The sequence below is a fragment of the Bos mutus genome, chromosome 5 (assembly GCF_027580195.1).
Source record: "Bos mutus isolate GX-2022 chromosome 5, NWIPB_WYAK_1.1, whole genome shotgun sequence".
Lineage (NCBI taxonomy): Eukaryota > Metazoa > Chordata > Mammalia > Artiodactyla > Bovidae > Bos > Bos mutus.
In genome coordinates, this window is record NC_091621.1 from 57,768,203 (window position 1) to 57,796,170 (window position 27,968).

Below are 27,968 nucleotides of genomic sequence, written 5' to 3' on the forward strand. Positions count from 1 at the left end.
CCCAAGGAAGAAGGGCTTTACAGGTGCCCCAGCAGGACAAACTATCTCTATTCCAAACTAGAACGAACGCTTCATCTCAGGAGCTCGGTGAGGAACTTACATTTTATTCCAGGTAGATTTTAATATTTAATTAATTTTGGAAAGTAATAATAAAGAAACGACACTTTGTTACAGCTACCCAATTAAGGGTAGCCTGACTTTTAAATTGTCTCTTACCTATCTGTTTTTATTATGTGACTCTAGTGAATGTTGAGTTGCTCGTGTATAAATTGTGCACTCCACAAAAACTTACTCCTGAATAGTGATTTGTGAGGCCTGGAAGTATAGAAGAAAAGCCAATAAATTGTTTGCCTCGCATGACACCAAGTTTCTTTTAAAATAGAAAAAAATCAATCAGCAATGACTATCAAAATTTTTTAAGTGAATGGATGTGTGGGGTGAGAAATTAAGAAATTATATTCTGGAATATGTTTTACTGTAAAACATTGAGCGTGACACACATTGTTTTAATATGAAATTTGAATTTAAGTTTATATCATAACATTTAATTTTAACTTAAAAATTCATAAAGTTCCTATTACTGGTGAAGAAAATGTATACAACTGATTTTCATTTTTTTTTAAGTTTAAAAATGAAGCATAAAATTCCAAGAGGAAGTAGTTAAGCGTAATTGTAGAAGCTATCTGATATACATTAAGCTAAACGCAAACAATATCATTGAGCCTTTGAAAGAAAATAGACCATGTTTCCTGGTAACAATTGAATAATAAAATGCATTGTGTCAACTTAAGAATTAATAATACAGAGTGAGAAATCAGTAGACTTTTGATATTAAAAAAACACATTATCTCTTCATTCAAGAAAGAAAATGATTTTCAAAATAAACTACTCCTGGTTTTAGAATTGAATTTTGGATATTTTTATTATTAAAGACCATACTCAAGTAACAATTTTCCTTTTTTTAGTTTAGTTTTGTTGCTGATTTACAAATTTTCAAACTCTTTATTTAACATGTTTGAACTAACATATTTTGTTGCAATTCACATTAAACTTAAAATTTTATTTGTAATTATGAAACTATTCATGCTTTTCCTAAAGAATATAAAATCCATTAGTAATCAATTAATTTCTAAAACTGACTTTAAACAACTAATTTGAAGATGTTTGAATTTCTTTCCTTATTAATGCTTACCTTGTCAAACAAATTCATAGCAAAAAAGAAGAATCCTGGAAGTTCTGCTGAAGATTAATTTGTGGCGCATGTTTCTACAACTCATACTTTCAAGTTACTTATTAAAAACAAACAAACCACACACACACACACAAACCTACTCAGGTTAAAGGGTTATGAAAAAAAAATAACATAATCCACTTAGGGTATAATTTCTAGGAAGAGTACAATTAAATAGATTTTTGCTAAATGCTGCATAGTTAAACAGTAGTTTCAAGTTGAATTGATTTATAGTCTATGACGGTTTGCAAATTGTTAGCAAAGCACTCATGATCCCTCACAATCTTTACTGGGTCTACTTCTCCAGCCTCATCTGTCATCTCTTGCCACTCTACTCAAGCCCTCATGCACTTCACTCCAAAGCCTGGAACAGTGTTCCATCTGTATTGAAAACTTCCTCTTCTAACCTGTTTTTATCTATGTGTCTTTGTGCTCAGTGGTGTATGACTCTTTGTGACTCTATGGACTGTAGCCTGCCAAGTTCCTCTGTCCTTGGGATTTTCCCAGCAATAAGTGATATGTAGTTAGTTAAGAAGTTGTTGTTTAGTCAGTAAGTCTTGTCCAACTCTATTGCAATCCCATGGACTGAGCCTGCCAGGCTCCTCTGTCCCTGGGATTCTCCAGGGAAGAAGAATACTGGAGTGGGTTGCCATTCCCTTTTCCAGGGGACCTTCCTGACCCAGGGATTGAGCCTGCATCTTATATGTCTCTTATACTGCAACCATATTCTTTCCCACTGAGCCACTGGGGAAGCCCCTTTTGTCTGACTGGAGCCCTCTTAATTATTCTTCAAGGATTACCTCAAATTCACCTCCTTTCTGAAACTTCCCAGTTCCATTTATTCCCAGACTCTGAACCCCCAACACACAATTCAAAGTTGTCCACAGATTTGGTTCCCTAATGGTTTGTCTTATTTATTCATTTGTGTGTGTGTGTTCCCATCTTCTGGCATTTAGAAGGAACTTAAAAAACAGTTATTAGAGTATTATTTAACTAATGAAAAATGACACTTATGAATAGGTGAGTTACTGTAAATTGTCTTTACCCATAGCATTTGTACTATTAAAAAAAATCTCTGCTGTTGGACCATTTATTAACGAATCAGGAAATAAACCAAAGAAATACCATACCAGGACTTTATTTAAGTTAAAAACAAATTCTTTGTCTATAGCAAAATAAAATGTCTACCACATCACAAATATTTACATAGGAACTGCACTAACTTGTGTACCTTTGTGTAAGCAAATCATTTTCACTGACAACCTTTTTAGTATGTGAGGCTTATAACTGAAAAGATCAGCACATAACCATCTCTTACCCTTCTGTGCAAACATGGCTTAGGGCTTCCTTGCTTGTTGCTAAGACACCTGGTTTGATGTGTTCTCTTTAACTTGAACTGTTTGCTGTGGTCTGAATGTTTGTGCCTCCTCAAAACTCACATGTTGAAATCCTTACACCCAATGTGGTGGTGTTGGAAGATGGGACCTTTAAGAGGAGGTGATTAGTTTATGAGGGTGGGGCACTCGTGAATGGGATTAGTGATCTTTTGGAAGAGATCCCACAGAGCTCCCTATGCCATATGAGGATAAAAGAAGTCTGAAACTTTGCACCTTTATCTCAGACTTCCAGCTTCCACAGTTATGAGAAATAAATTTCTATTGACTACTTAGTTTTTGGTATTTTGTTATAGCAGCCCAACTGGAGTAAAGTAAAGTGAAGTCACTCAGTTGTGTCCTACTCTTAGCGACCCCATTGACTGTAGCCTGCCAGGCTCCTCTGTCCATGGGGTTTTCTCAGGCAAGAATACTGGAGTGGGTTGCCATTTCCCTCTGCAGGGGATCTTCCAGACCTAGGGATCAAACTCGAGCCTCACACACTGCAAGCAGACTCTTTACCATCTGTAAAAGCAAAACTGAAAAACAAGAAAAAAATCTCTACGACACTGAAACAAAACCACCAACTTATTTATGTCATGTAAAGCAAAGGACTGGCATTAAGATACATGACACTGCACATAGGCAGCGTGTCGTCTATGGGTGGTTTCAGCAGCAATGGGAAATACGGCACGATTCAGTTCCAGCTTTTAAAACACAAGAGCGAAAAACTGCCTGCCTCCCTACAAGGTGCAGGGTCAGGAGACAGTTCTGGGTTGCTATTGGTGAAGCATTCAGTTTGCTACTTCGCCTCACACTTCTCATTCTTTTATTCACAGTTAATTACTATCTGCATATAATATAAGTCTGCTAGACCATAAATTAGCAGCTTTCAGGAGAGATACCTTGAACAGTTCTTAGGGAGGTTAAACAAATACTGTAGCCTAACACCCTGCTCTCTAACAAACGTGCACACAATGGAAGTGAAGTCTCAAGTGATGGATGGGACAGGCAGGGGGTGGGGCTTAGTCTCAACTGTAAAAGCAAACAAATCTAAATGATAACTTAGTGTGATCATGGGCTTTTGTCCATTCTGGAAACAAAGAAAAAAATAACTATCAAGTGCCATAATCTCTTTTCTCACTTTTCAAATATCAACAGGATTCACGATCTTACCACAATTGTTTCTGTATCTTCATGTGGTATCTACATAATTTTTTTTCCCTAAAATGAAGAAAACAAAGAACACGCTGGTCTGAGTAATTAATCATCTTCCTCTCTATACTATTAAACCTCTGTGAACAAAAGCTTTCCAAACTTTGTGATTACTTTTAGAAGTGGTTCATTTATTATTGAGAAAGAACTACCAAAAGAAAAAATATCTAAATTTTTATCACATCCCCAAACCAATATTTTATTTTTCTAATGTAGAATTGAACAAAAAAAAATTCTTCTGCAAAGAGAACTTTCAAACCTTCATCAGTCAATAGTATAACTCTGCAACTGATCGGATTGACTCACTGTCTAAAAAGGGGGAATTTTTAAAAATTTCTGATCCAATTTGTGATTTACCATCACTCCCAACCACATTCTTTTCTAACTATTCTCTTTAAAGAGAGAGAAAACTTTCAGAGTCCAGTTATTCAACAAGCTTTTTACTTCAGCATAAGGGAAGGGGAAAAAAAAAATAGTTTGACTGACATAGGTGGTGAAACATAAACAATTAATAGAAAATGGTCTAAATGGACTAAAGCTCTACTGTTTTGAAGTTACCGTGACCATCCTGCTTAACCAAGTCAGCTGACTTTGAGAGTTCAGAATTCTCTCCCTCTTTGACATCTGTCTCATGTAACGCTATTTTGGAAATGATTGTTTTCTCATTTCATAAAGTCTGATTTTTTAAAAATCTAGGGATTTCCTTGGCTGTCCAGTGGTTGAAACTGTATACTTCCAATGTATGGAGCATGGGTTTGATCCCTGGTTGGGGAAATAAGATCCCACATGCTATACAGGCGTGACCAAAAAATAAAATTAAATAAGTAAATACATACATACATAAAAATCAGATCAGATCAGATCAGTTGCTCAGTCGTGTCCAACTCTTTTTGACCCCATGAATCGCAGCACGCCAGGCCTCCCTGTCCATCACCAACTCCCAGAGTTCACTCAGACTCACGTCCATTGAGTCAGTGATGCCATCCAGCCATCTCATCCTCTGTCGTCCCCTTCTCCTCTTGCCCCCAATCCCTCCCAGCATCAGAGTCTTTTCCAATGAGTCAACTCTTCACATGAGGTGGCCAAAGTACTGGAGTTCCAGCTTTAGCATCATTCCTTCCAAAGAAATCCCAGGGCTGATCTCCTTCAGAATGGACTGGTTGGATCTCCTTGCAGTCCAAGGGACTCTCAAGCGTCTTCTCCAACACCACAGTTCAAAAGCATCAATTCTTCAGCGCTCAGCCTTCTTCACAGTCCAACTCTCACATACATACATGACCACAGGAAAAACCATAGCCTTGACTATAAAATCCAAATTCCTAATTATGTCATTTTCTGTAATCAAACCTCTGCTTATTGTAATCTATAGTTGGTCCCTCATCTCCTTCATTTATTCTCAAGATATCAGCTCTCTATGGACGACCCCCAATTCTATATTGTCTATGCTCTCCACATGCCTGCCCTAAATTTCCAGTGCTTAACCACAAGGTTTTCGTTTATCAATTCAACCTGAATTTTTAAATATTAAATTAATAGAATTTATGAATCTTTTTCAAACAATTCCAGTGATTATCATTATTCTTTTATTTTCCCATTGTAAAAAATCTTTCTGATCATCTTTGATTCTTTTTTTATTCATAGTAAAGCACACTGAAATATGTCAAAGCCGTATTTTTCTCTCTCTGATTATCTTTCATATCACAGTTTCCTGTTGAGCATTTTGTTTGGCTTTTCCCACCCTAATTCACTTCTTTTCTTCATTGTGGGCATATAGGTACCTCCACTTCTAGTTGAGAATTGCCATGTGACTAACTGCTGTGTGTCAAAGAAGAGAAGCAGAAGAGAAGTATGCAACTTCCACCTTACATGTTTAAAAGATGCTCACCTAAGTTTACTCATCCTCTTCCTGCTGACTGTAGAGGATTGCACCTTGAGTAGATTTCAGTTCAGTTCAGTTCAGTTCAGTCACTTAGTCGTGTCTGACTCTTTGCGACCCCATGAACCGCAGCATGCCAGGCCTCCCTGTCCATCACCAACTCCCGGAGTCCACCCAAACCCATGTCCATCGAGTCGATGATGTCATCCAACCATCTCATCCTCTGTCTTCCCCTTTTCCTCCTGCCCTCAATCTTTCTCAGCATCAGGGTCTTTCCCAATGAGTCAGCTCTTTGCATCAGGTGGCCAAAGTGTTGGAGTTTCAGCCTCAACACCACTCCTTCCAATGAACACCCAAGACTGATCTCCTTTAGGATGGACTGGTTGGATCTCCTTGCAGTCCAAGGGACTCTCAAGAGTCTTCTCCAGCACCACAGTTCAAAAGCATCAATTCTTTGGCACTCAGCTTTCTTTATAGTCCAACTCTCACATCCATACATGACCACTGGAAAAACCATAGCCTTGACTAGACAGACCTTTGTTAGCAAAGTAATGTCTCTACTTTTTAATATGCTGTCTAGGTTGGTCATAACTTTCCTTCCAAGGAGTAAGCGTCTTTTAATTTCATTACTGCAATCGCCACCTACAGTGATTTTGAAGCCCAGAAAAATAAAGTCAACCACTGTTTCCACTGGGAGCCATATATTTTAACAGGCTGGAGCAAAACCCCACATTTCTAGGATGATTTCCCAGTAGAGAACCAATTACATATCTTGAACTGAGAGAGAATATACTTCAGTTTATTTTTTGTATTTGGATCCTTTCATAAAACATTTTAACCTTGACTCTAACCTGCTAACTACTATCAAATCAACAGGCAAGCCTCTTGTTCAACATTCCACACCAGAGTCCCTGTAGAGAGTTCTCACTTATTAGTTTTCTTTCTCTTTCTGGTTTATAGAGAAACAGAAGCCAGGAATTAGGGCTTAAGTAGCTTCTCTCATAGCTCAGTTGGTAAAGAATCCACCTGCAATGCAGGAGACTCCAGTTCGATTCCTGAGTCTGGAAGATCCACTGGGGAAGGGATAGGCTACCCACTCCAGTATTCTTGTGCTTCCCTTGTGGCTCAGCTGGTAAAGAATCCACCTGCAATGTGGGAGACCTGGGTTTTGATCCCTGGGTTGGGAAGATCCCCTGGAGAAGGGAAAGGCTACCCACTCCAGTAGTCCGGCTTGGAGAATTCCATGGACTAAGTCGATGGGGTCGCAAAGAATCAGACGCGACAGCAACTTTTTCACTTTCTTGTTCAGAAAAGGATCACAGCTTTCTCATGTAAGTAAAACTGAAGCTAAAATGTAGATCTAAAGCATCTTGGAAATAAACAAACAAACAAAAAAATTCAGGCAGTCTTTCCCACTGAGTGTCCCATCCAGAAAGTCCAGGCACTGGAGGAATCCACGAATAAGACTCGAGGACAGAAAGTGGAGAAACCAAACAGCAGCAGAAGAGGTCGAGGCAGAGGGTGGAAGATAAAGCCTGGAGACACTCCTGAAGCTGGGAGAAATACCTTGGGGGTTTTTAGGAGGAATATGGCCTTAGAATGAAATAAAGAGGAAAGTGGGTGGGTGCTGTCCTACACGTCTCTTACTTTCCGCTTTCTGAGGCATCTTTCAGTTTAACAAATGGATTGGTTTCTTCCTAACTAGGGACAGACAGCTTCAAATTAGTCTTACTAAACCTGCTTTTGTTACTGAATCAAACTTGGGTCCACTTGCTCACATGCAGTAAAGCCAATCCACTGACACTGGGTTGTGCTAGAGGAAAGCGCAATGTTTATTGCAGGGCATCAAGCAAGGAGAACAGGCTGCGCACGCTCGAAAGATCCAAGCTCCCAGGTGGCTTTCGGGGAAGGGGTTAAAGGCAGTGTGAGGGAGGCGGTTTCGGGGGTATGTGATCAGCTCATACACAATTCTTGGATTGGTTGGCATCAAGGTGAAGTCTTAAGCATCATCAGTCCTTGGGTTTCAACCACTCTAGGGTCTGTGTTCTTATGGTCAGCAGTTTTCATCTGGTAGGGGTCTGTTTCTTATAAAAATAATTTAGGAATGTGTCAGGCCTTTATCTGTATCTTTCAGGGAACTATGAGTTCAGTGGTTCTGCTGTGTGGCAGATTTCTAGTCTAAATTGTTACCAGTTCCCAGCGCAACAGCTATTCTTTGTTTCTACATCGTCACATTTCCTAATCATTACCTCTTGAGTCAGCCTTTTGAGACTCAGTGGAGGCCTGGGAGACTAAAGCAAAAGCCTTTTCCTTCCAAGGGGCACAGGGGCTTATATTGCTGTTTCACTTTCACAGTGTCACTGTGTCAGTTATCCACTGCATGTATTGAAACATTGTAAACCACAGTACTTTTTAAAATATGAGTTACCTAGAATTGAAAAAGTGAAAGAAAAAAGAAAACCCAGGAATATACCCAAGAAAAGGTAAAACCTATGTATCTAATAAACCAAGCACTCAAAATCAGTAGGATAAGTGTTGACTTTTCCACAAATATTTTAGGAAAATAGGGTATCTGGAAAACAGTTTTTTTAAACCACCTTTAGTTCTTTTCACTGTACTATATAACAAAGTAAATTGTAAACTAGTTAAATAATATAATTCACCTGTTGATTGACTGATTCAACACATCTGTGTTTGTAACACATGGTTCCCACTATATGTTAGACTTGGGTTTATTATATACAAGATCTATTCTCTCTGAGTAAAGGCCCTTAAGTCTACATGGGAAGGCAGACAAAGATGAAAATAGGCAACAAACTGAGATTAGGGAAAGGCTTCTGAGATAACATTATTCTGGGAAAGAGGAATGCAGTCAGATGGAAAGGAAAGATTTCTGGCAAGGAGAACAAGGTGTGTTATGACTGGAAACAAAAATATTTACTTTCTGAAAACTGCAGGAAATTCAGTATGGCAACTCTTGACATGCTATACAAATGCCCTTTGATCTCAACTGCCTGGACAAAAAATGCAGATAAAGACAGACACAGTTTCAAGACACTCTTCAATATTTTGTTATATTCGGGAGAACAAAGAGGAATGTTATACTGACTGCTGGTGTGAGGAAAAAACATGCAAATAAAAGATATGAGTAAGCAGAATTATTTCAAGTTATTACTGTGGTGTTTATAGTAAAAGTTGTGCTTATCTTTTCAGAATCATCAGTACATGTGGAGAAAAAAATGTTAAGGAAAAACAAAAAGTTGATTTTTAAATACTGTCTTAATCTCGTTAATGGAGCTTTCTTGGTAAGTTTCTTCATAATTACTTAGTAAAGAAGATATACATTTTTATTAGCAGTTAGTTAAAAAATAAGTATTGGCTATTTTTTGTAGGTTCTGGGACTTTTACTCATGGGATTTGGTACATGGCTTTTATTAGATGGAAATAATTTTTTCACAGCTTTGGGTATGTATCTATTTTGCTTTCTCTAAATCAAATAAGGCATTCAATGTTAAGCAACCGAGTACGTGACTTAGTCAGCAGGTGGCAGTGTTTCCCTAACGTTCATAAAGTACTATTCAATTTTTCCTCAGAAGGTCTTTGTCAGTTGGTTCTATAAACGCCTTATTAAATAATAAGTCTTAAATCCAAGATCATAAAGGAGAGAGAATTTTGAGAGAAAAAGCTAGAAACTTTGGGCAAGAGAGATGAGAGAAATAGAGGATTGCAGTTCTGCTAACTCTAGACTTTTACAGATTTATAAATGTTAAAAGATAACGGAGATCAATATAGTTTCACTACCCAAGTTAAATAATCCCTTTTAAAACTCAGTAACCGAACTTCCCTTGTGGCGCAGTGGATACGAATCTGCCTGCCAATGCAGGAGACCGGGGTTTGATCCCTGATCCGGGAAGATCCCACATACTGCAGGGGAACTCATCGCATTCACCACAACTACTGAGCCTCCACTCTAGACCTCGGAACCACAGCTACCGAGCCCAAGGCTCCTAGAGTCAGGGAGTTGCAACTGCTGAAGCCCACGCCTCAAGCCTGTGCTATGCAACAAGGGAAGTCATCACAGCGAGAGGCCCGCAAGCTGAAGCAGGGAGTGGTCCCCGCTCTCCACAGCTAGAGAAAGCTTGAGCAGAGTGGCAAAGACCCAACACAGCCAAAAAAAAAAAAAAAAAGACTCAGTTACCGTATCCTATCACCATCACATGGTTAGAAATATAATATTCCCTATGTGGAAACAACTGAACATGAATGCATGAATGGATAAAGAAGGATATGTATATATACATACATACAGAATGGATATATGTATATATCATTAGGCACTATCCCATGAGCTAAGGATACAGTAGTGTACAAGAAAGATAAAGGGCATGTCCTCATGGAGCTTAATTCCATGAGGAAGACTCGAAAACAACACATAATTTCACTCCTGCAAACCTTCCCAGTCTCACCTGCCTGGAAACAGTTAACTGCCAGCAAGGCTAAGTTTCCTATACACATTGCACCGTTCTGTGCCTCAGAATGCTTCCACCATTCCAATGTAGAGATTTCCAATTATAATTCAGAGCCTAAACTCAAGTGTTACCTTCTCCAGTAATCTTGCCTACCTTCACCTCCTCCTCCTACTGGATTAGCTGCTTTTCTACTCAGTGCTGTGCCAGTAAGTATTCTGCGATGGAGTATTGTTTGTTTGTTTGTTTTTTATGTGCTGATTTCTGTGGTGTAAACAATCCCAGGATGGCCAGTTTTAAGGTGCCAATGTGGACTGAGTTAGCTTACAGATTTTGTGAGAATTTAAGCCTTGGCTTTATGTGCCAGAACAATCTTTTTCCAGCACACCACTGCCCACTGTCTCTACTCTTCTCTCATAAAACCTAGGGCATATGTAATGTATTCATTCTCCCTTTTAAAAAGTATTTGTTAGGCACTACCCACTCCAGTATTCTTACCTGGAGAATCTCATGGACAGAGGAGCCTGGAGGGCTACAGTCCATGGGGTCGCAAAGAGTCGGACACGACTGAGCGACTTCACTTTCACTTTTCTTTCACATCTGTGCCATAGCACTAGGCATTTAACAATTAGTCTGTTGACTATATAAATATATATATATATAGTCTCTAGCTCAGAGAGCTCAGTCTAGATGGGGAGAGAATAAAATATACTTTTAATCGGGCCATATTAGCAATAAACTCAGGGTCTCATACAAGGGAAACTTAACCCACATGTTAGGGTGTTGGTTAGTTGCTAAGTCATATCCGACTTTTTTGTGACCCCATGGACTGTAGCCCACCAGCCTCTTTCTGTCCATAGGATTTCCCAGTCAAGAATACTCAGGTGGGTTGTCATTTTCTTCTCCAGGGGATATTCCCGATCGAGGGATCGAACCCACATCTCCTGCATTGGCAGGCAGATTCTTTATCGCTGCGCCACTAAGGAAGCCCACATATGTTAGGTACTATTTTTGATGAACGAATGAATGAATACATAAATGTTTGGATGTATGTTATACATAGAAGAATTCACTCAAGAAAAAGTTGTCTTCTTTCATAGAAGACATTAAAGACAAGGTTAACTTAAAGAGATCTTCCGAGATTGAAGAAATTCTCTATCATGTCATTAGAGGAAGAAAAGTCCTTAAGAATAAGTAAGAGGTGCTAGAATGAGATTAAAAAGAGAGAGAGAAAGAGAATCCTAGTGATTTGGCAACAGCTTCTTAGGGAAATCTTGGGTTGCTGCATTTATTATTAAATAGAAAACACATATCACTTAATAATAGCTATTTCGTGGTTTCCACAGATGAAAATAATCACTTGACAGTGTATATTTTTCGAATTTTGATTGGAACTGGATCTGCTATTCTTCTTCTTTGTCTCTTGGGTTATTTGGGAATTCACAATGAGATCAGGTGGCTCCTAATTCTGGTACGTATTTCATTTCAGTAGTCTGAATTTGTAGCTTTGATTTTCAGTGTTCAAATTACACAAGTGAGCAAAAATGATTTATGTCGCTGGAACACTGCAGTACAATGGGATCTTGGGAGCAAGGCAATGAAGTGCTCCCTCCCAAGAATCTTTGCTTAGACAGAATTTTCTTGCTGAGTTTTCAGTGGACCAAATCCGGACCTCAACACTTAACACATTGATATTAATTTTCAACACAGGGTCAATATGTATCCATTGCCTAAGGCGAACTACAGCTAACTAAACTTAAACATGAAGACTAAAATCAGAATAGAATGTGTTAAAGTCAATGAACATTGAAGCTTAGGAGGAAAAAGGAAACAATGGCCTGTAGTTGGCACATTTTCTCCCTGTGGGTGTACCATGTGGGATGCTAACTTATAGTTGAGATCACAATATATAATTTAACAAAGAGAAACATAACTGCTGAGGGGGCCAGACTCTGGTATCTGGTTAGCACACACTCTCTCCCCAGGCATATACATGAAAAGATAACTCAAAATAAGGAAGACAAATCTGAAGTTGAGCCATTTACCATTCAGGAGAATGGTGTGGATCACATGCCAATCCACAGATTCAGGCGAACTATGTTGTTGTTCAGTCACTCGGTCGTGTCCAACTCTTCTCGACCCCAGGCACTGCAGCACACCAGGCTTCCCTGTCCTTCACCAGCTCCCAGAGCCTGCTCAAACTCACGTCCATTGAGTCAGTGATGCCATTCAAACATCTCATCCTCTGTCGTCCCCTTCTCCTCCTGCCCTCAATCTTTCCCAGTATCTGGGTCTTTTCTAATGAGTAGGCTCTCTTCTCATCGGGTGACTAAAGTATTGGACTTTCAGCTTCAGCATCATCCCTTCCAATGAATATTCAAGACCGATTTGATTAACTGGTTTGATCTTGCAATCCAAGGGACTCTCAAGAGTCTTCTACAACACCACAGCTCAAAAGCATCAATTCTTTGGCACTCAGCCTTCATTATAGTCCAATTTCCACATTCATACATGACTACTGGAAAAATCATAGCTTTGACTAGATGGACCTTTGTTGGCAAAGTAATGTCTCTGCTTTTTAATATGCTGTCTAGGTTAGTCATAACTTTTCTTCCAAGGGGCAAGCGTCTTTTAATTTCATGGCTGTAGTCACCACGTTCAGTGATTCTGGAGCCCCCCAAAATAGTCTGTCACTGTTTCCATTGTTTCCCCATCTATTTGACATGAAGTGATGGGACCAGATGCCATGATCTTAGTTTTCTGAGTGTTGAGTTTTAAACCAGCCTTTTCACTCTTTTCTTTCACCTTCATCAAGGAGCTCTTCAGTTACACTTCGCTTTCTGCCATAAGGGTGGTGCCATCTACATATCTGAGGTGATTGATATTTCTCCCCACAATCTTGATTCCAGCTTGTGCTTCATCCAGTCTAGCATTTTGCATGATGCACTCTGCATAGAAGTTAAATAAACAGGGTGACAATATACAGCCTTAATGTGCTCCTTTCCCAATTTGGAACCAGTCTGTTCCATGTCCAGTTCTAACTGTTGCTTCCTGACCTGCATACTGATTTCTCAGGAGGCAGGTAAGGTGGTCTGGTATTCCCATCTCTTTCAGAATTTTCCAGAGTTTTTTGTGATCCACACAGTCAAGGACTTTAGAGTAATCAATGAAGCAGAAGTAGATGTTTTTCCTAAATTTTCTTGTTTTTTTTCTATGATGCACAGGATGTTGGCAATTTGATCTCTGTTTCCTCTGTCTTTTCTAAATCCATCTTGAACATCTGGAAGTTTTCGATTCACGTACTCTTGAAGCCTGGTTTGGAGATTTTGAGCATTACTTTGCTAGCGTGTGAAATGAGTGCTACTGTGCAGTAGTTTGAACATCCTTTGGCATTGCCTTTTTTGGGATTGGAATGAAAACTGACCAATTCCAGTCGTGTGGCCACTGCTGAGTTTTCTATATTTGCTGGCATGTTGAGTGCAGCACTTTTAACAGCATCATCTTTTAGGATTTGAAATAGCTCAGCTGGAATTCCATCACCTCCACTAGCTTTGTTCATAGTGATGCTTCCTAAGGCCCACTTGACTACATACTCCAAGATGTCTGGCTTTATGTGAATGATCAAACCATTGTGGTCATCTGGGACATTAAGATCTTTTTTGTATAGTTCTTCTGTATGTTCTTTTCACCTCTTCTTAATATCTTCAGATGAAATATAGCTTTTAACATTTTCTTTAAATCAAATTGGAGAAGGAAATGGCAACCCACTGCAGTATTCTTGCCCTGGGAAATCCTATGGACAGAGGAGCCTGGTGGGCTACAGCCCATGGGGTCGCAAAAGAGTCAGGTGTGACTTCGCAACTATTTGACTGCATCAGGTCTCAGTTGCAGCCTGTGGGCTCTTCAGTTGTTTCATGTGGGATCTAGTTCCTTGACCAGGGATCGAACCCAGGACCCCTGCATTGGGAACTCAGAGTCTTAGCCACTGGACCACCAGGAAGTCCTCAAATCAGTTTTAATTCACAGGCACTTTCCTGTGATGCAGATAGGAAATTCAAATGTAGCCAACTGTGCCTCTTGCCAAGAATACCTAACTCTCATGTAGCATGGCAAGTCCTGGTAATCATTCTGGATTTTGTTATCAGTCTACACCAGTTACCATGAAAGCACTCCCTTTCCCAGCTGATGTGGTTCCTTCAGGACTATGCATTTGCTGTTTGAATGGCCTAGAGCAGCAAACCAGGGTTGCTCTTCATCCAGTATATACCAGTACAGGCATATTGGTGAAATTTTTTTGTGAAGGACTGGTAAGGAACAGTTACCTCAGTTCCTTTCCTGCAGTTTACCCCCCCTGAGACCCAAGACATTCAACCCTGTCAATGACACAGCAATTAAAGGAGTCATGCCTGGCAGAGGAATTCAGTTCAGTTCAGTCCCTCAGTCATGTCCAACTCTTTGTGACCCCATGAATCGCAGCACACCAGGCCTCCCTGTCAATCACCAACTCCCAGAGTTCACTCAGACTCACGTCCATCGAGTCAGTGATGCCATCCAGCCATCTCATCCTCTGTCGTCCCCTTCTCCTCCTGCCCCCAATCCCTCCCAGCATCAGAGTCTTTTCTAATGAGTCAACTCTTCGCATGAGGTGGCCAAAGTACTGGAGTTTCAGCTTTAGCATCATTCCTTCCAAAGAAATCCCAGGGCTGATCTCTTTCAGAATGGACTGGTTGGATCTCCTTGCAGTCCAAGGGACTCTCAAGAGTCTTCTGCAACACCACAGTTCAAAGGCATCAATTCTTTGGCACTCAGCCTTCTTCACAGTCAAACTCTCACATCCATACATGACCACTGGAAAAACCATAGCCTTGACTAGACGGACCTTTGTTGGCAAAGTGATGTCTCTGCTTTTGAATATGCTATCTAGGTTGGACATAACTTTCCTTCCAAGGAGTAAGCGTCTTTTGATTTCATGGCTGCAGTCACCATCTGCAGTGATTTTTGCAGAGGAATTAGTTGCTGCCTATTGTTAGTAATTGCTACGTGTTGTTATTTGAATATTACCCACGGCAGAAGCATTTTAGGCAGATTTGGAACCACACCTTCACTTCCCTCTGGGGTCTTGCCACCTTATCCTGGCAATACCTGGAAAAAAAGACCTCACTCTCTCTTCTTATTCTCCTCAAAGGCATACCTTCAACTCTCAAATTTTATCTTTCTTTTATTCTAGGGCCTTTAGCATAGTTTTCTCATGGGACTTCTGATTTTGAATATGGCAACTGGGATGGAAATAGCTTGTGGAAAGTTTTAATCTTATTTCTATAGACATCTAACTGAGGTTAAAAGATAATAATTTTCAAGGATAAAATCATGAATAACCTGTATGACAATGAACATATGTCAGAGACTTTATTTAAATAATTAATTAATTAATAGGGGAACCACCAGTAAGAAGTAACAACTGGTTTAAATGAGAATTAGACTTGTGGAGATTTATATTCTCTATAAACTGTATTCATTTGTATTTTTATGAATAGTAATCATTTGCATTATGATGGGAATTTTGTATTATTGATACTATCAGAGTTCTGTAAATTAACTCTCTACAGAGTTGAATAATAGCTTAGGCAAATGTAACATTTCATACTGCCATTGAATCAGAAACCCAGGAGAGTCCAGTAGACCTCAGCCAGCTTGCCATTGAAAAGAAATCCAGTAACTTAAAAAAAAAATTGTTTTGCACATTTTCTCTGTCTCTACCTGTCTTCACCACTATTTCTTGATAATGAAGATTAAGTGAGGTATCGTGTTTAGAAGTCTTAAAAACCTAAACTTCTAAACAGTACTAAAGACAAAAACCTATTTTTGTCCCTGAAAATAGGAAATACAATGTATGTCAAGTAAGCAATGTTAATGGACTGTTTTAAAGTATTAAATGTTTAAAATATTTAAACTAATAATACTAAATCATTCTTGTATTTTATTTAGTAAAATATTCAGACAAGTTACTTTAGAAGTTATTTTGAATTCTAGATAATATGTAACACTGTGCTGCTATAGTGAAGAAGACGGCAGTGGCCATAAGTTTTGAAACAAGAAAATAGTCAAATAGTGCAAAAATCATTTTCTTTGGCCTTGAAGTAGTTTTAGTTCTCAAAGCAATAGTCCGAATATGCATATAGACTCTACTATTGCCATTGCCTTTGTTACTTTCTCATTATTTTGTTGCTGTTGTCGTTAATGCTGTCCTTGCTTTGTGCATGATGGAATAGTTTATGTCTGGTTACAATTTAGTGAGTTCTCTAGTGTTAGCAGAATGGTGTTAAGTGGAAGTCAAGATATTTAAATTCCCCTCTATGAGTTTTAGATCTGAATGAAGAAGGTATCGTCATCAACTCCATAGGACCAAGTAGTCTGTTAGAGTTCTCATGAAATATTATCACTTCTTTCTATCTTACTCTTATCCAAATGTTCATTGATTTTTTTGCCTTTTGATGTAAGGATTTCACTCATGTGTATGAGAACAGGAAACTTCAGTAATACCCATGTATATTTTCAGATCAGATTAGATCAGTCGCTCAGTCGTGTCCGACTCTTTGCGACCCCATGAATCGCAGCACGCCAGGCCTCCCTGTCCATCACCAACTCCCGGAGTTCACTGAGACTCATGTCCATCGAGTCAGTGATGCCATCCAGCCATCTCATCCTCTGTCGTCCTCTTCTCCTCTTGCCCCCAATCCCTCCCAGCATCAGAGTCTTTTCCAATGAGTCAACTCTTTGCATGAGGTGGCCAAAGTACTGGAGTTTCAGCTTTAGCATCATTCCTTCCAAAGAAATCCCAGGGCTGATCTCCTTCACAATGGACTGGTTGGATCTCCTTGCAGTCCAAGGGACTATCAAGAGTCTTCTCCAACACCACAGTTCAAAAGCATCAATTCTTCAGCGCTCAGCCTTCTTCACAGTCCAACTCTCACATCCATACATGACCACAGGAAAAACCATAGCCTTGACTAGATGAACCTTTGTTGGCAAAGTAATGTCTCTGTTTTTCAATATGCTATCTAGGTTGGTCATAACTTTCCTTCCAAGGAGTAAGCGTCTTTTAATTTCATGGCTGCAGTCACCATGTGTAGTGATTTTGGAGCCCAGAAAAATAAAGTCTGACACTGTTTCCACTGTTTCCCCATCTATTTCCTGTGAAGTGATGGGATCGGATGCCATGATCTTTGTTTTCTGTATATTTTAAGACTGCATATTTCATATGATGTGCATTTTCCATCACTGTAGTATCTAAAAAATATATTAGGAGCATAGTTCTCATCTCTGTGTCTCTTTTCTCGTAGTATGCAGCACTGTTGATGTGGGCTGTTGGTGTTCAGGTTGTACTTTCAACACTCATCTTTGCAAAGAAAGAAGAGGTATGGAAACATCATCTTTCTATTTGAAAAATAGGAAAATCAGATGTTGTAGATTATTGAGACCTGAACCTATATTAAACCTATAGTAAAAGCTAAAGGTAAGTAAATGTCTTTAGGGGAAAAGGGATGAAATAGAAGTACTAGAATCGTGTAATGGAAAGGAGACAAGGGTCAGATTGGAATGGAGGACAGAGTTCATGTCTTAACTCTGTCTGCAGGAGACGCAGAATGTTGTTGTAAATGACAAAAAATGTGGGGGAAAAGGAGATAATACTTAGAGTGGGGGATCCAAAACTGGCCCCCTCAGCCAACCCTGGCTATCACTAGTAACCACATCACTGTACTATATTCTGTTTTTGTAAAGAAATAGCTTTAGACTTTCTAAAGATACTAATTAGTACTAATTTTAAATTTAACAATTTCATTTAAATAAGATGTACTGAATAATTCATAAATTTGTATAGTTATGGCCATAAGTGACAATTAAATTAATGGATGATTTATATTTTTTTAAGTTCAAAAAAGCATATAATAAATTTCCTGAAAACTTTTCGGTAACACAACTTACCTCTTTACAACCTATAGTTACTTTTAATTCTTTAAGAACCTTCAGTATTTCAGTGCAGTCAAGGTCTGTTTTTGTATCCTGGGAGACTGTCTTATAGCACTAAGAGCATAGACTTGAAGTCAGTCCTTAAACCTATGTCTTCATCTACTACCTTATAGAGTTATCATTAACTGACAGTTGTAAAGTCCCTGTAACAGGGTAGCTATTTGAGAGCTCTCTACCTTCCCTTATTTGACTTTTAAAAAATAATTTTTATTTATTTATTTTTTGGGTGTGCTGGGTCTTTGTTGCTGCCTGCAGGCTTCCTCTAGTTGCGGTGAGCACAGGCAACTCTTCACTGTGTTGCACAGGTTTCTTATTGAGATGGCTTCTGTTGTTGCAGAGCACGTGCTGTAGGCATGCAGGCTTCAGTAGTCACAGAGCACAGGCTTAGTTTCCCCGAAGCATGTGGGGTTTTCCCAGACCAGGGATTGAACCCATGTGCCCCGCACTGGCAGGTGGATTCTTAACCCCTGGGCCACCAGGGAAGTCCTTCCCTTATTTAATTTTGAAGGAGACCCTGAGCAATTCCTATGGTTCCTAGCCTTCAAACTCTTTCTCTCTCTCACTTGCACTTGCTTTCTCTCTCTCTCTCTATATATATATATATAATTAAAGCAAATTATATATATATATATAAACTCTTAATTAATGGCCAAACCTCAACAAAATCTTTTCTGTATAGCACCATTGCTTTCCAACCTCATTTGCTCTCTTGTGCTTGGCATCTGTCCTGGGTATCTAATTACCTAGGGCCTATTGTTAATGACTTGGCATTTATATATAAAATTTCTTCTCTCCACATGAAAAAAATGTGTGTGTGCACAGCACACACAATCAAGTGAGTCCTGTAAAGCTGTCTTGATCCCAACACATCATCCTCTAACTTTTGGACCTGGTGATAGAACCTGAATATCAGACTTAAGGGCCTTTAACACATGGATATAGTTAATCAATGTCACCCATATTTACTTAAGTATTATTCAGATACTCCTCTCCACCTATCTTAAGAATAATAAAAATCTATCATTTAATAATAACCACCATGTGCCAAAGAATGTGATAGGCACTTTATTGGCACTATATTATTGATCTCGTAACAAATCCTAGAGATGCATTGTAAGTCCTGCTTTCTAGAACAGAAACTGAGGTTTTGAACAGAGAAATACATGTAAATGTATTTACATGTATTTTATTTATATAGTAGTAACCTAGATTATATATGAAAATCATTTTTACTCATATACTAAAGTTTGATTCATAGGCACTCTCAATCTCCTAAGTTAAGCTTTAAAAGGTTAATGAGGATATGTCTCTCTGTCATCACAAGAGTATAAAGTAGAAAAACATCATTTTCTATTTTGAATAAAAATTAACTCAGAGAATATGTGAAATAGATTATATGAATAACACATTATATCATTCTAATCTTCTTAGATGTAAGTGTGTAAGAGTTTAACATGTACAGATGTCTTAATTATTGTATTATTCCAACCAGTTATTTAGTTTTCATTATTCAAAGATAGCATATGACAATGAGAAAGTATTAGACTAGATTTCAAATGAATTAGGTTTAGAAGTCACACCTCTTCTTCATTCATGTAAACAAAGGAAATGATCATATTCTCTGAGTATCTATATCATGGTTCATAAAATGAAAATGCTGTCTGAATTTCTACCTTTTACTATTTTTAGGACCAAATTAGGACTTAGTTATGAAAGCCATATAAACTTTTAAATGCTTATATAAGTTCCTATTAAAAATTACCCATGCAATATCTAGATTTCAAAATAGCAATTTCCCCCCAAACTTTCAGATATGATTTTTGCTTTAGCATTATGAAAAGATAATTTTTAAATTGAAAAATGTAATTCTTGTAAAATATACAGTAGATTCAGATCAATAATTTTATTTAACATCTTGATTAATGTGGGAACTAGTTTAGATATAAAAACCAATTAGAAGAAGAGTACAAAGAGAAAACATTTATATAGATACAAAAACTGACATAAAAACTGACTTTGAAAGGAAAGGGATCAGTTTCATCCCCACCAGGAAAAGTTCATCTGCAATTCTCTCCAACAAAGAATCATTTGAATTGGGAGACTGAGACCAACAAATATACAACTTACAAAGTTGTAAAATAAATTAAAAACTGTGAAAAGTACAGACTCAGAGAATCAGAGAACCCTGAAGGTATACTAGAGAAAACCTAGTTTTCATTGAAAAGATCCTCAGTCATCTTTTCCATTTATAAGTCTTTCACAATTTTTCCTGAGATTATGAGAAAAAATGTTAGAACCTTTCAACATTGAGGAGAGCAGCACATAACTTTCTTCCTAATCATAAAAGTCTAATGTAGTCTTCCTATAGATCATAGTGTAAAATACCAAAGGTATTCACACTTGCTCATTGCTAAAAATAATGATAGGAAGAAAAATAAAACACCTAGAAATAAGTTGAAAACAACAAACTGAGTTTGAATACTTTTTATGAGGAAGCATAAGGGAAGCTTCTATCAAATTTTCATTTTTAATGAAATTTTCAACAGGTTCACCAAGCATGGCATGATAAAATTGATTCCATCATTTCTGAGTATGGATCTGAGGATTTTCCTCAAGACACACCCAAGTGGATGATTCTGAATGCTGTGCAAAAAATGGTAAGATGAAATTATCATGAAAGTAAAAAATGAGACGCCAAAGGTGACAGCTGAGAGGTGGGAAGACAAGGAAGGACAGGCGACGGGCACAGGAATGAGAGGTTCTTGTATTTCTTCTAAACAAATGAGGTGGCATAGGATTGTCTAAACTTACAGATCTTGAGTTTTACCCTTCTTTTGTAAGGTGTATCTGCTTTTCTGGGTCAGTTGATGGGTGGTCATTTTAACCTGGATTCAGCTGTAAAAGTGTTGGGAGTCTTCTGCCAAGTGTAACAATAATCTACTCTGTGGCATCCAGGGGGAGATAAATTCTAAGCCCAGTCCCTGCTGGGCAGCAGAGTATCCTGATGGTTCCCATTTGAGCCTAAACATCAGGTTTGCCATGTGGTAACTTTATGATCCTGGATAAGAAATCTTCTTAACTTCAGGTACCATATTAACAAAATAGGCAGAATAACCCCTACCTCTGGTTGTCAAGAATAAAGGAAGTAATATATACATAATACATAGAAAGCCTTGGATCTGGGACACAGTATCAACCTAACACTTGTTAGCTGATGTTGTTAGGATTATCATTTCACTGTTCACATGTTTCTTGGCAAGGTAAGGGAATGTGTGTACTCAGCCAAATGGTTATAAGAATAGATCGACACAGGAACATAGTAAGTGCTTGATTAAGAAAAAAAATAGCAAACATTTACATAGCCCCAGGTCCTTTTTTAGGTGCTTTGCATATATTAACTCATTTAGTCCTCTCAATCCAATGAGATAAGAACTATTATCTTCATTTTGTAGATGAAGGTAGAGAAATTCATAACTTAGCCAGTGCCACATGGCTAATAGATGGCACAGCCAAAATTCAGTCCCTGACAATCTACACTAGATTTTGTGCTCAAGTGCTATTCCAGAGTTTCACATAAACAGTTACTATTTTTAGTGTATTTAATAACAGAAATGCTTATTAGGAGAATTTAAATTTATTATAAATGATTTTATCACCTTATTTTTTCTTTGGTGTATGTGATCTGAAAAGGTATTGCATTTTCAGATAGCATTATGACTGATAGCAGTGTATCAAACCTTCCTATGGTCATTAACTGATAAATCAGGAAAACGACTGAGTGACTTCACTTTCACTTTTCACTTTCATGCATTGGAGAAGGCAATGGCAACCCACTCCAGTGTTCTTGCCTGGAGAATCCCAGGGACGGGGGAGCCTAGTGGGCTGCCGTCTATGGGGGTCGCACAGAGTCGGACATGACTGAAGCGACTTAGCAGCAGCAGCAGGAAAACATGTTTATATGTATGACATCACTGTCATTAATGAGAATCCAACTTATGTTTCCTAGCCATGAATATCATTGAGCATTGAGATAGTATATGTAGATTTGATTGTTTAACTGACTTTCAGTACCCAGTCTCTAAAGTACTATGTTAGTCATTTGATGTTTCCAAGACTGTGCCAAGATTGTTGGCACATATTGCAACATAGGTGGTACTGATGCTATAATTTACAATAACAAGTTTAGAAAATAATGATCTACTCACTTTAACTTTCTCTTATTTTCTAGGTGACAAATATATAGACTGATTCTTTCACATCCTTTCAACTCAACTTGATAGGATTGGAAATGAGACATTTCATAGATGCTTGATCACTTCTGACTCTTTTCCTTATTACCTTTTTTTTTTTTTTTTTTTTTTTTTTTGTGGCAGCTTTGCACACAATACAAAATATAAGGTTAACATCTTACATTAACCCTAAGAATTTAGAAACAACCCTGAGTCTCTATGTATATTAAGCACATATGGCAGAATATTTTGAATAAATCGTAAAGAAAACTGTTATAGTTAGGAGAAGGTATGGCTCAAGGGATTCTCCCTCCCATGTTCTGGCTCTAAACGTGATTTAGTAAGTCAAGTATATCTTTCATCCTGAACTTTATAAGGTAAATTCAGATATAACAATTTCATTCAAACAGCTCACTTATATGAGTAGAGATCTTTAATTCTGATTAATATCAACCATAGCAACAACAGCAACAAAAAAATATTTTTGTTTAAACAAACAAAAATATATTTGTTTAAACAAACAAAAATATATTTGTTTAATCTGTTATATTTCAATGCAGAATAAATTAATAAATTTATCATAAAACCACTTTGAGAAGCATAGGAGTCATATAATTGACTGCATTTTGAATATTCTATAGTAAAACTTATAGAATCATTTTTCTAGTTTCAGTGTTGTGGCCGAAAAAATTACACAGATTGGACCAAGAATAAGAATAAAGAAAATTCAGAACAGGTGCCATGTTCTTGCACAAATTCTACATTAAGAAAGTGGTTTTGTGATGAGCCACTGAATGCAACATACCTACAGGTAAATATAAGCCAAGGCTTCTCCAAGTGTTTACAGTACCCTGTTTTTTTTTGTTTTTGCTTTTATTTTTTGCAAGTCATTTTAGAATCCTGAGCAAATTGTTGTATTAAAAACAATGCCATTCATGGTTATTAGGTTCTTAAGCACCTTGCTAATAAAACCACAGTGAAGTGGATTATATCAGTTACATAACAAAGTCATTAAACTTTCTGGGTTATGTGATCTAAGTGTGCCTAGAACTTGGGATTCCATTAACTCTCTCCTCAACCATCTTTTGGAGAAGGCAATGGCACCCCACTCCAGTACTCTCGCCTGGAAAATCCCATGGGCAGAGGAGCCTGGTGGGCTGCAGTCCATGGAGTCGCAGAGAGTTGGACATGACTGAGTGACTTCACTTTCACTTTTCACTTTCATGCATTGGAGAAGGAAATGGCAACCCACTCCAGTGTTCTTGCCTGGAGAATCCCAGGGACAGGAGCCTGGTGGGCTGCCGTCTATGGGGTCGCACAGAGTCGGATACGACTGAAGTTACTTAGCAGCAGCAGCAACCATCTTTTGACAGAGAAGATCCTTTTGGCGAATCTCCGTTGTATAGGACTGGTAAAGGAACTGCAACAGTAGAAATAAAGAGGCATGAGGTTTGGCAAAAACTAAGGGAGGAAATCCCAGATGTGTCAAGGGTGGTGTTCACATAAAGGCGGCAGAAACCAGAGAAGAGGTTCATCTGTAGCAACTTCTGTCTACAGATATAGGACATGATAAACTAGGATTTCCATCCAATAACTTCTAATACTTTGTGTAGTTTATATATTGATGTTATTCTAATTTTAATATGTCTTTCAATAACATCATTCATTCATAGAGAAATGGAGGATTCTCCATTTAAAGATTCCATTTAATCTCCACTTAAGGAATTTCCATTTAAGGAATCTCCATTTGGAGGATTCTCCAAGAAAGGTTCTCTTTGGGAAATATTATGTTAGGCAATAGTATATGCCCTGCTGAATTTCAGTAGTGTTCAGAAAATCAAATCCCTCTCAAAACTTAATAAATTTCTGATTTCAACTACCTGACAACATCTTAGCAGCTTAAAAAGTAGCAGCTGAGGCATCTTGCTATTGTAGGAAGCTCTATGGGCTAAAAGTCCAGTCTCCAGTTAGATGTTGACTTGTTTTTTAGACTTTCATACATTACTAATCTCTGTGTCTCTTCTCTTTAATGGAATTATGTATAAAACCATTTATATCTCCAAGTCAATCTAAGTAAGTTCTTTTCCTTAGGGTTGTGAAAATAAAATCAGCACATGGTATCATGCTAATGCTTTGACATTAATTGGAATTAATTTTGGACTTTTGGCTTCAGAGGTAAGTTTTTATTTGTATATTTAAAGATTAAAAAAAATTAAGTATAAAGTATATGGGATAGACTGTAGAACAACCAGATGGAGACCTAATCAGACTAACTAGTCCAATAGGAGCCAGGACCCTGAAACTGTTCACACACAGGAGGTCCCAACTGAGGGCAATATCCTTAGATCAGCCTGGGTGGAACCTGGAAATCATTATCATCCAGGACTTTCATGGCAGCCCAGTTGGTTAAGACACCCCACTTCCAATGCAGGGGGCTTGGGTTTGATTCCTGGTTGGGGAACTAAAATCCCACAGGCTGCATGGCATGTTCAAAAAAATATAAACAGATTTTTTTAATGGCTTTATAAAAAAATAAGTTGTTCTCCTGGAGGGTAGTGATTTCATTTCTTAGTGATTAAAAAAAAAATACTTCAGTCTTGGCAGTGAGTTGACCATGATTGGCAGTGTGTACACTGGCAAATTTCTTAAATCTAGGCAGATGTTTGACATTAGTAAATGTATTCAATCATACATTCTTTCATTCATTGCTTCATTCATTCATTCAATAAATTTGGAAGGGGGAAGAACATCTACTATGTGTCAGGTCCTGTAGTAGATGCTAGAGATACAATAGGAAGCAAAATCTACATATTCCTTGACTTCCAGGGTGCCAACTGCAAAATCGAGGTTTAGAAATAGTACTTAATTCTCCAGTCCCAGTGCAAACCAATAAAAGCTAGTGAAGGGTATGTGTTCAAAGAAATTGTAAGACTGTATAGATTACTATTGTGTAGAGTATAACGGAATAAATATATAACATGTGATTTGGCCAAAATAGGATAGCAAATTTAATTTATGTTGATCCACAAAGAAGTATCAACAACCTCAGATATGCAGATGATACCACTCTAATGGCAGAATGCAATGAGGAAATAAAGAGCCTCTTGAAGAGGGTGAAAGAAGAGAGTGAAAAAGCTGGCTTAAAACTCAACATTCAAAAAACTAAGACCATGGTGGCCAGTCCCATCACTTCATGGCAAACAGATGGGGAAAAAGTGGAAGCAGTGACATATTTTCTCTTCTTGTTTTTTGTGTGTGTGTGTTTTAAGGCAGTTTCAAAGTCACTGCAGACAGTGACTGTAGTCATGAAATTAAAAAAAAAATGCTTGCTCCCTGGAAGGAAAGCTATCACAAATCTAGACAGAGTATTAAAAAGCAGAGACATCACTTAGCCAACAAAGTTTTGTATAGTCAAAGGTATGGCTTTTCCAGCAGTCATGTACAAATGTGAGAATTGGACCATAAAGAAGGCTGAATACTGAAGAATTGATGCTTTTGAATTGTGATGCTGGAGAAGACTCTTCAGAGTCCCTTGGACAAAGAGATTAAACCACTCAATTCTAAAGAAAATAAGTCCTGAATATTCACGGGAAGGACTGATTCTGAAGCTCCAATACTTTGGCCATATGATGTGAAGAGCCAACTTATTGGAAAAGACCCTGATGCTGAAAAAGATTGAGGGCAGGTGGAGAAGAGGGGGACAGAGGATGAGATGGCTGGATGGTATCACCAAGTCAATGGACATGAGTTTGAGCAAACTCTGGGAGATGGTGAAGGGCAGGGAAACCTGGCATGTAAAGACCAGGACACAACTTAGCAACCGAACAACAAGCAAGGCCCTCATCTAAAGTTCCATAAATGGTTTTCACCTGGTAAGAGTGTTTAGTCTCAGGATGGTGGTAAACAAGACAGTCTTATAAGCATTGATACTCTTTTTAAATGTTTATTCTCTATTGTATTCATCCTGAGGCAATTAAGATAAGACTGAATGGGGGATATTATTGTGTTCCAGTTTATCATCTACCCTTTCCAGACCATCTTTCATGATCCTATAACAAAAAGAGGCAGTTTTTTTGGAAGTGATGACGTTAGAAAAATGATGAACACAAAACATCAGCAGTTTATCATAGCATCTAGCCCAGTGATAGCCCATGTAATTAAAATTGAGTAGTCCATTCCTTCACCCTCTCTGTAAATGAACTTGGTGACATCTGGGCTACCCTACAAGACTTACTCTGCTGACTTCTTATTCACAATGATATGTATCTTACTTGGAAATAGTCTCACCCTCCTTCCTCCCTTTTCTCTTTGCCGAATACATTTTGGTGATTATATGGTGTTAACTTTACAAATTATTCTTATTGATTACATTTTAATCTCTTATTGTTTCCCTTTTTTCCAGGTTTTGCAATTCTCATTAACTGTTTCTTTCTTCAGAAACATCAAGAATAGAATATATGCAGAAAAGTGATCACTGGATTTTAATTTGTCTGGAAGAAACCAGTTAACTCGTAAAATAATCATATTGAATTCTTCCAGTCCAAAAGAAAAGTTTTAAATTACATTCATTGTTTAAGATTTAATAAAGTCAGTGGTTATATATGACACAGAATTATTGAATATAATATCGTTCCATGAAATTTTTCAGTTCAGTTCAGTTCAGTTCAGTCGCTCAGTCGTGTCTGACTCTTTGCAACCCCATGAATCACAGCACGCCAGGCCTCCCTGTCCATCACCAACTCCCGGAGTTCACTCAGACTCACGTCCATCGAGTCAGTGATGCCATCCAGCCATCTCATCCTCTGTCGTCCCCTTCTCCTCCTGCCCCCAATCCCTCCCAGCATCAGAGTCTTTTCCAATGAGTCAACTCTTCACATGAGGTGGCCAAAGTACTGGAGTTTCAGCTTTAGCATCATTCCTTCCAAAGAAATCCCTTTATTAATATCAAATTCTACAGTTCGGTACATTGTCATTTTCTGAACTCAGAGGATATCATTGAATATACTAATGTAAATATATGGTAAATTATCACGTATGTTTTGAGTGTCAGGTGTATAAAAAGATACCTATATGATGTTCAGAAAATACTGTGTAAGCAATTATAGCATACTTTACATTTACAAATTTTAGGTGAATAACACTGATTTATAGATTTCAAAGAAAGAATGAAAATCTCCATGACACTGATCTCTACACTGAATTAATCTTTTATTTCTCTCTTCTTACAATGCTTAGAAGTAGATAATAAATTTACAATTTTACAAGTTTGGATATACTTAAGTGGCAATAAGAAAATATTTTAAAAAACATGAATTTTTAAATACAGAAAAAATAATCTAGTCTAAATACTAACCGAAGTCTCATACTCATTTACCTTCTCATTTTTCCCTTTTTTGTAAGTTATGCTCAGTGAATGCAGACACAATTTTCTGAAGGATATAAAATAACCTACCTGTTCTATTTTCCTAACAATGATACTGTGAGAACAGAAAAAAAAAAAAACTTCTTTGAAAAAATAAAAGCTGCTGTACAGACACGAGGTGTTATCAT

General features: G+C 37.9%; 1 protein-coding gene across 3 annotated transcripts; it reads left to right on the forward strand.

Moving 5' to 3' along the window:
- The first annotated feature begins 31 nt into the window (after positions 1 to 31).
- Positions 32 to 27,968, forward strand: TSPAN19 (tetraspanin 19). 3 transcript variants are annotated; one of them, XM_070370009.1, is made up of 10 exons: positions 76 to 112; positions 5,594 to 5,665; positions 8,909 to 9,000; positions 9,088 to 9,160; positions 11,508 to 11,632; positions 17,502 to 17,576; positions 20,736 to 20,846; positions 23,086 to 23,229; positions 24,510 to 24,593; positions 26,821 to 27,968. In XM_070370009.1, exons 3-10 carry the CDS (start codon positions 8,935 to 8,937, stop codon positions 26,887 to 26,889), a joined length of 747 nt encoding a protein of 248 aa, XP_070226110.1. In that variant the 5' UTR covers positions 76 to 112; positions 5,594 to 5,665; positions 8,909 to 8,934; the 3' UTR covers positions 26,890 to 27,968. The 3 variants fall into 3 exon arrangements, with proteins under 3 accessions (XP_005904103.1, XP_005904104.1, XP_070226110.1); XM_005904041.2 differs by lacking the exon at positions 5,594 to 5,665 and having other exon boundaries at positions 32 to 112; positions 26,821 to 27,967; XM_005904042.2 differs by lacking the exon at positions 5,594 to 5,665 and having other exon boundaries at positions 38 to 87.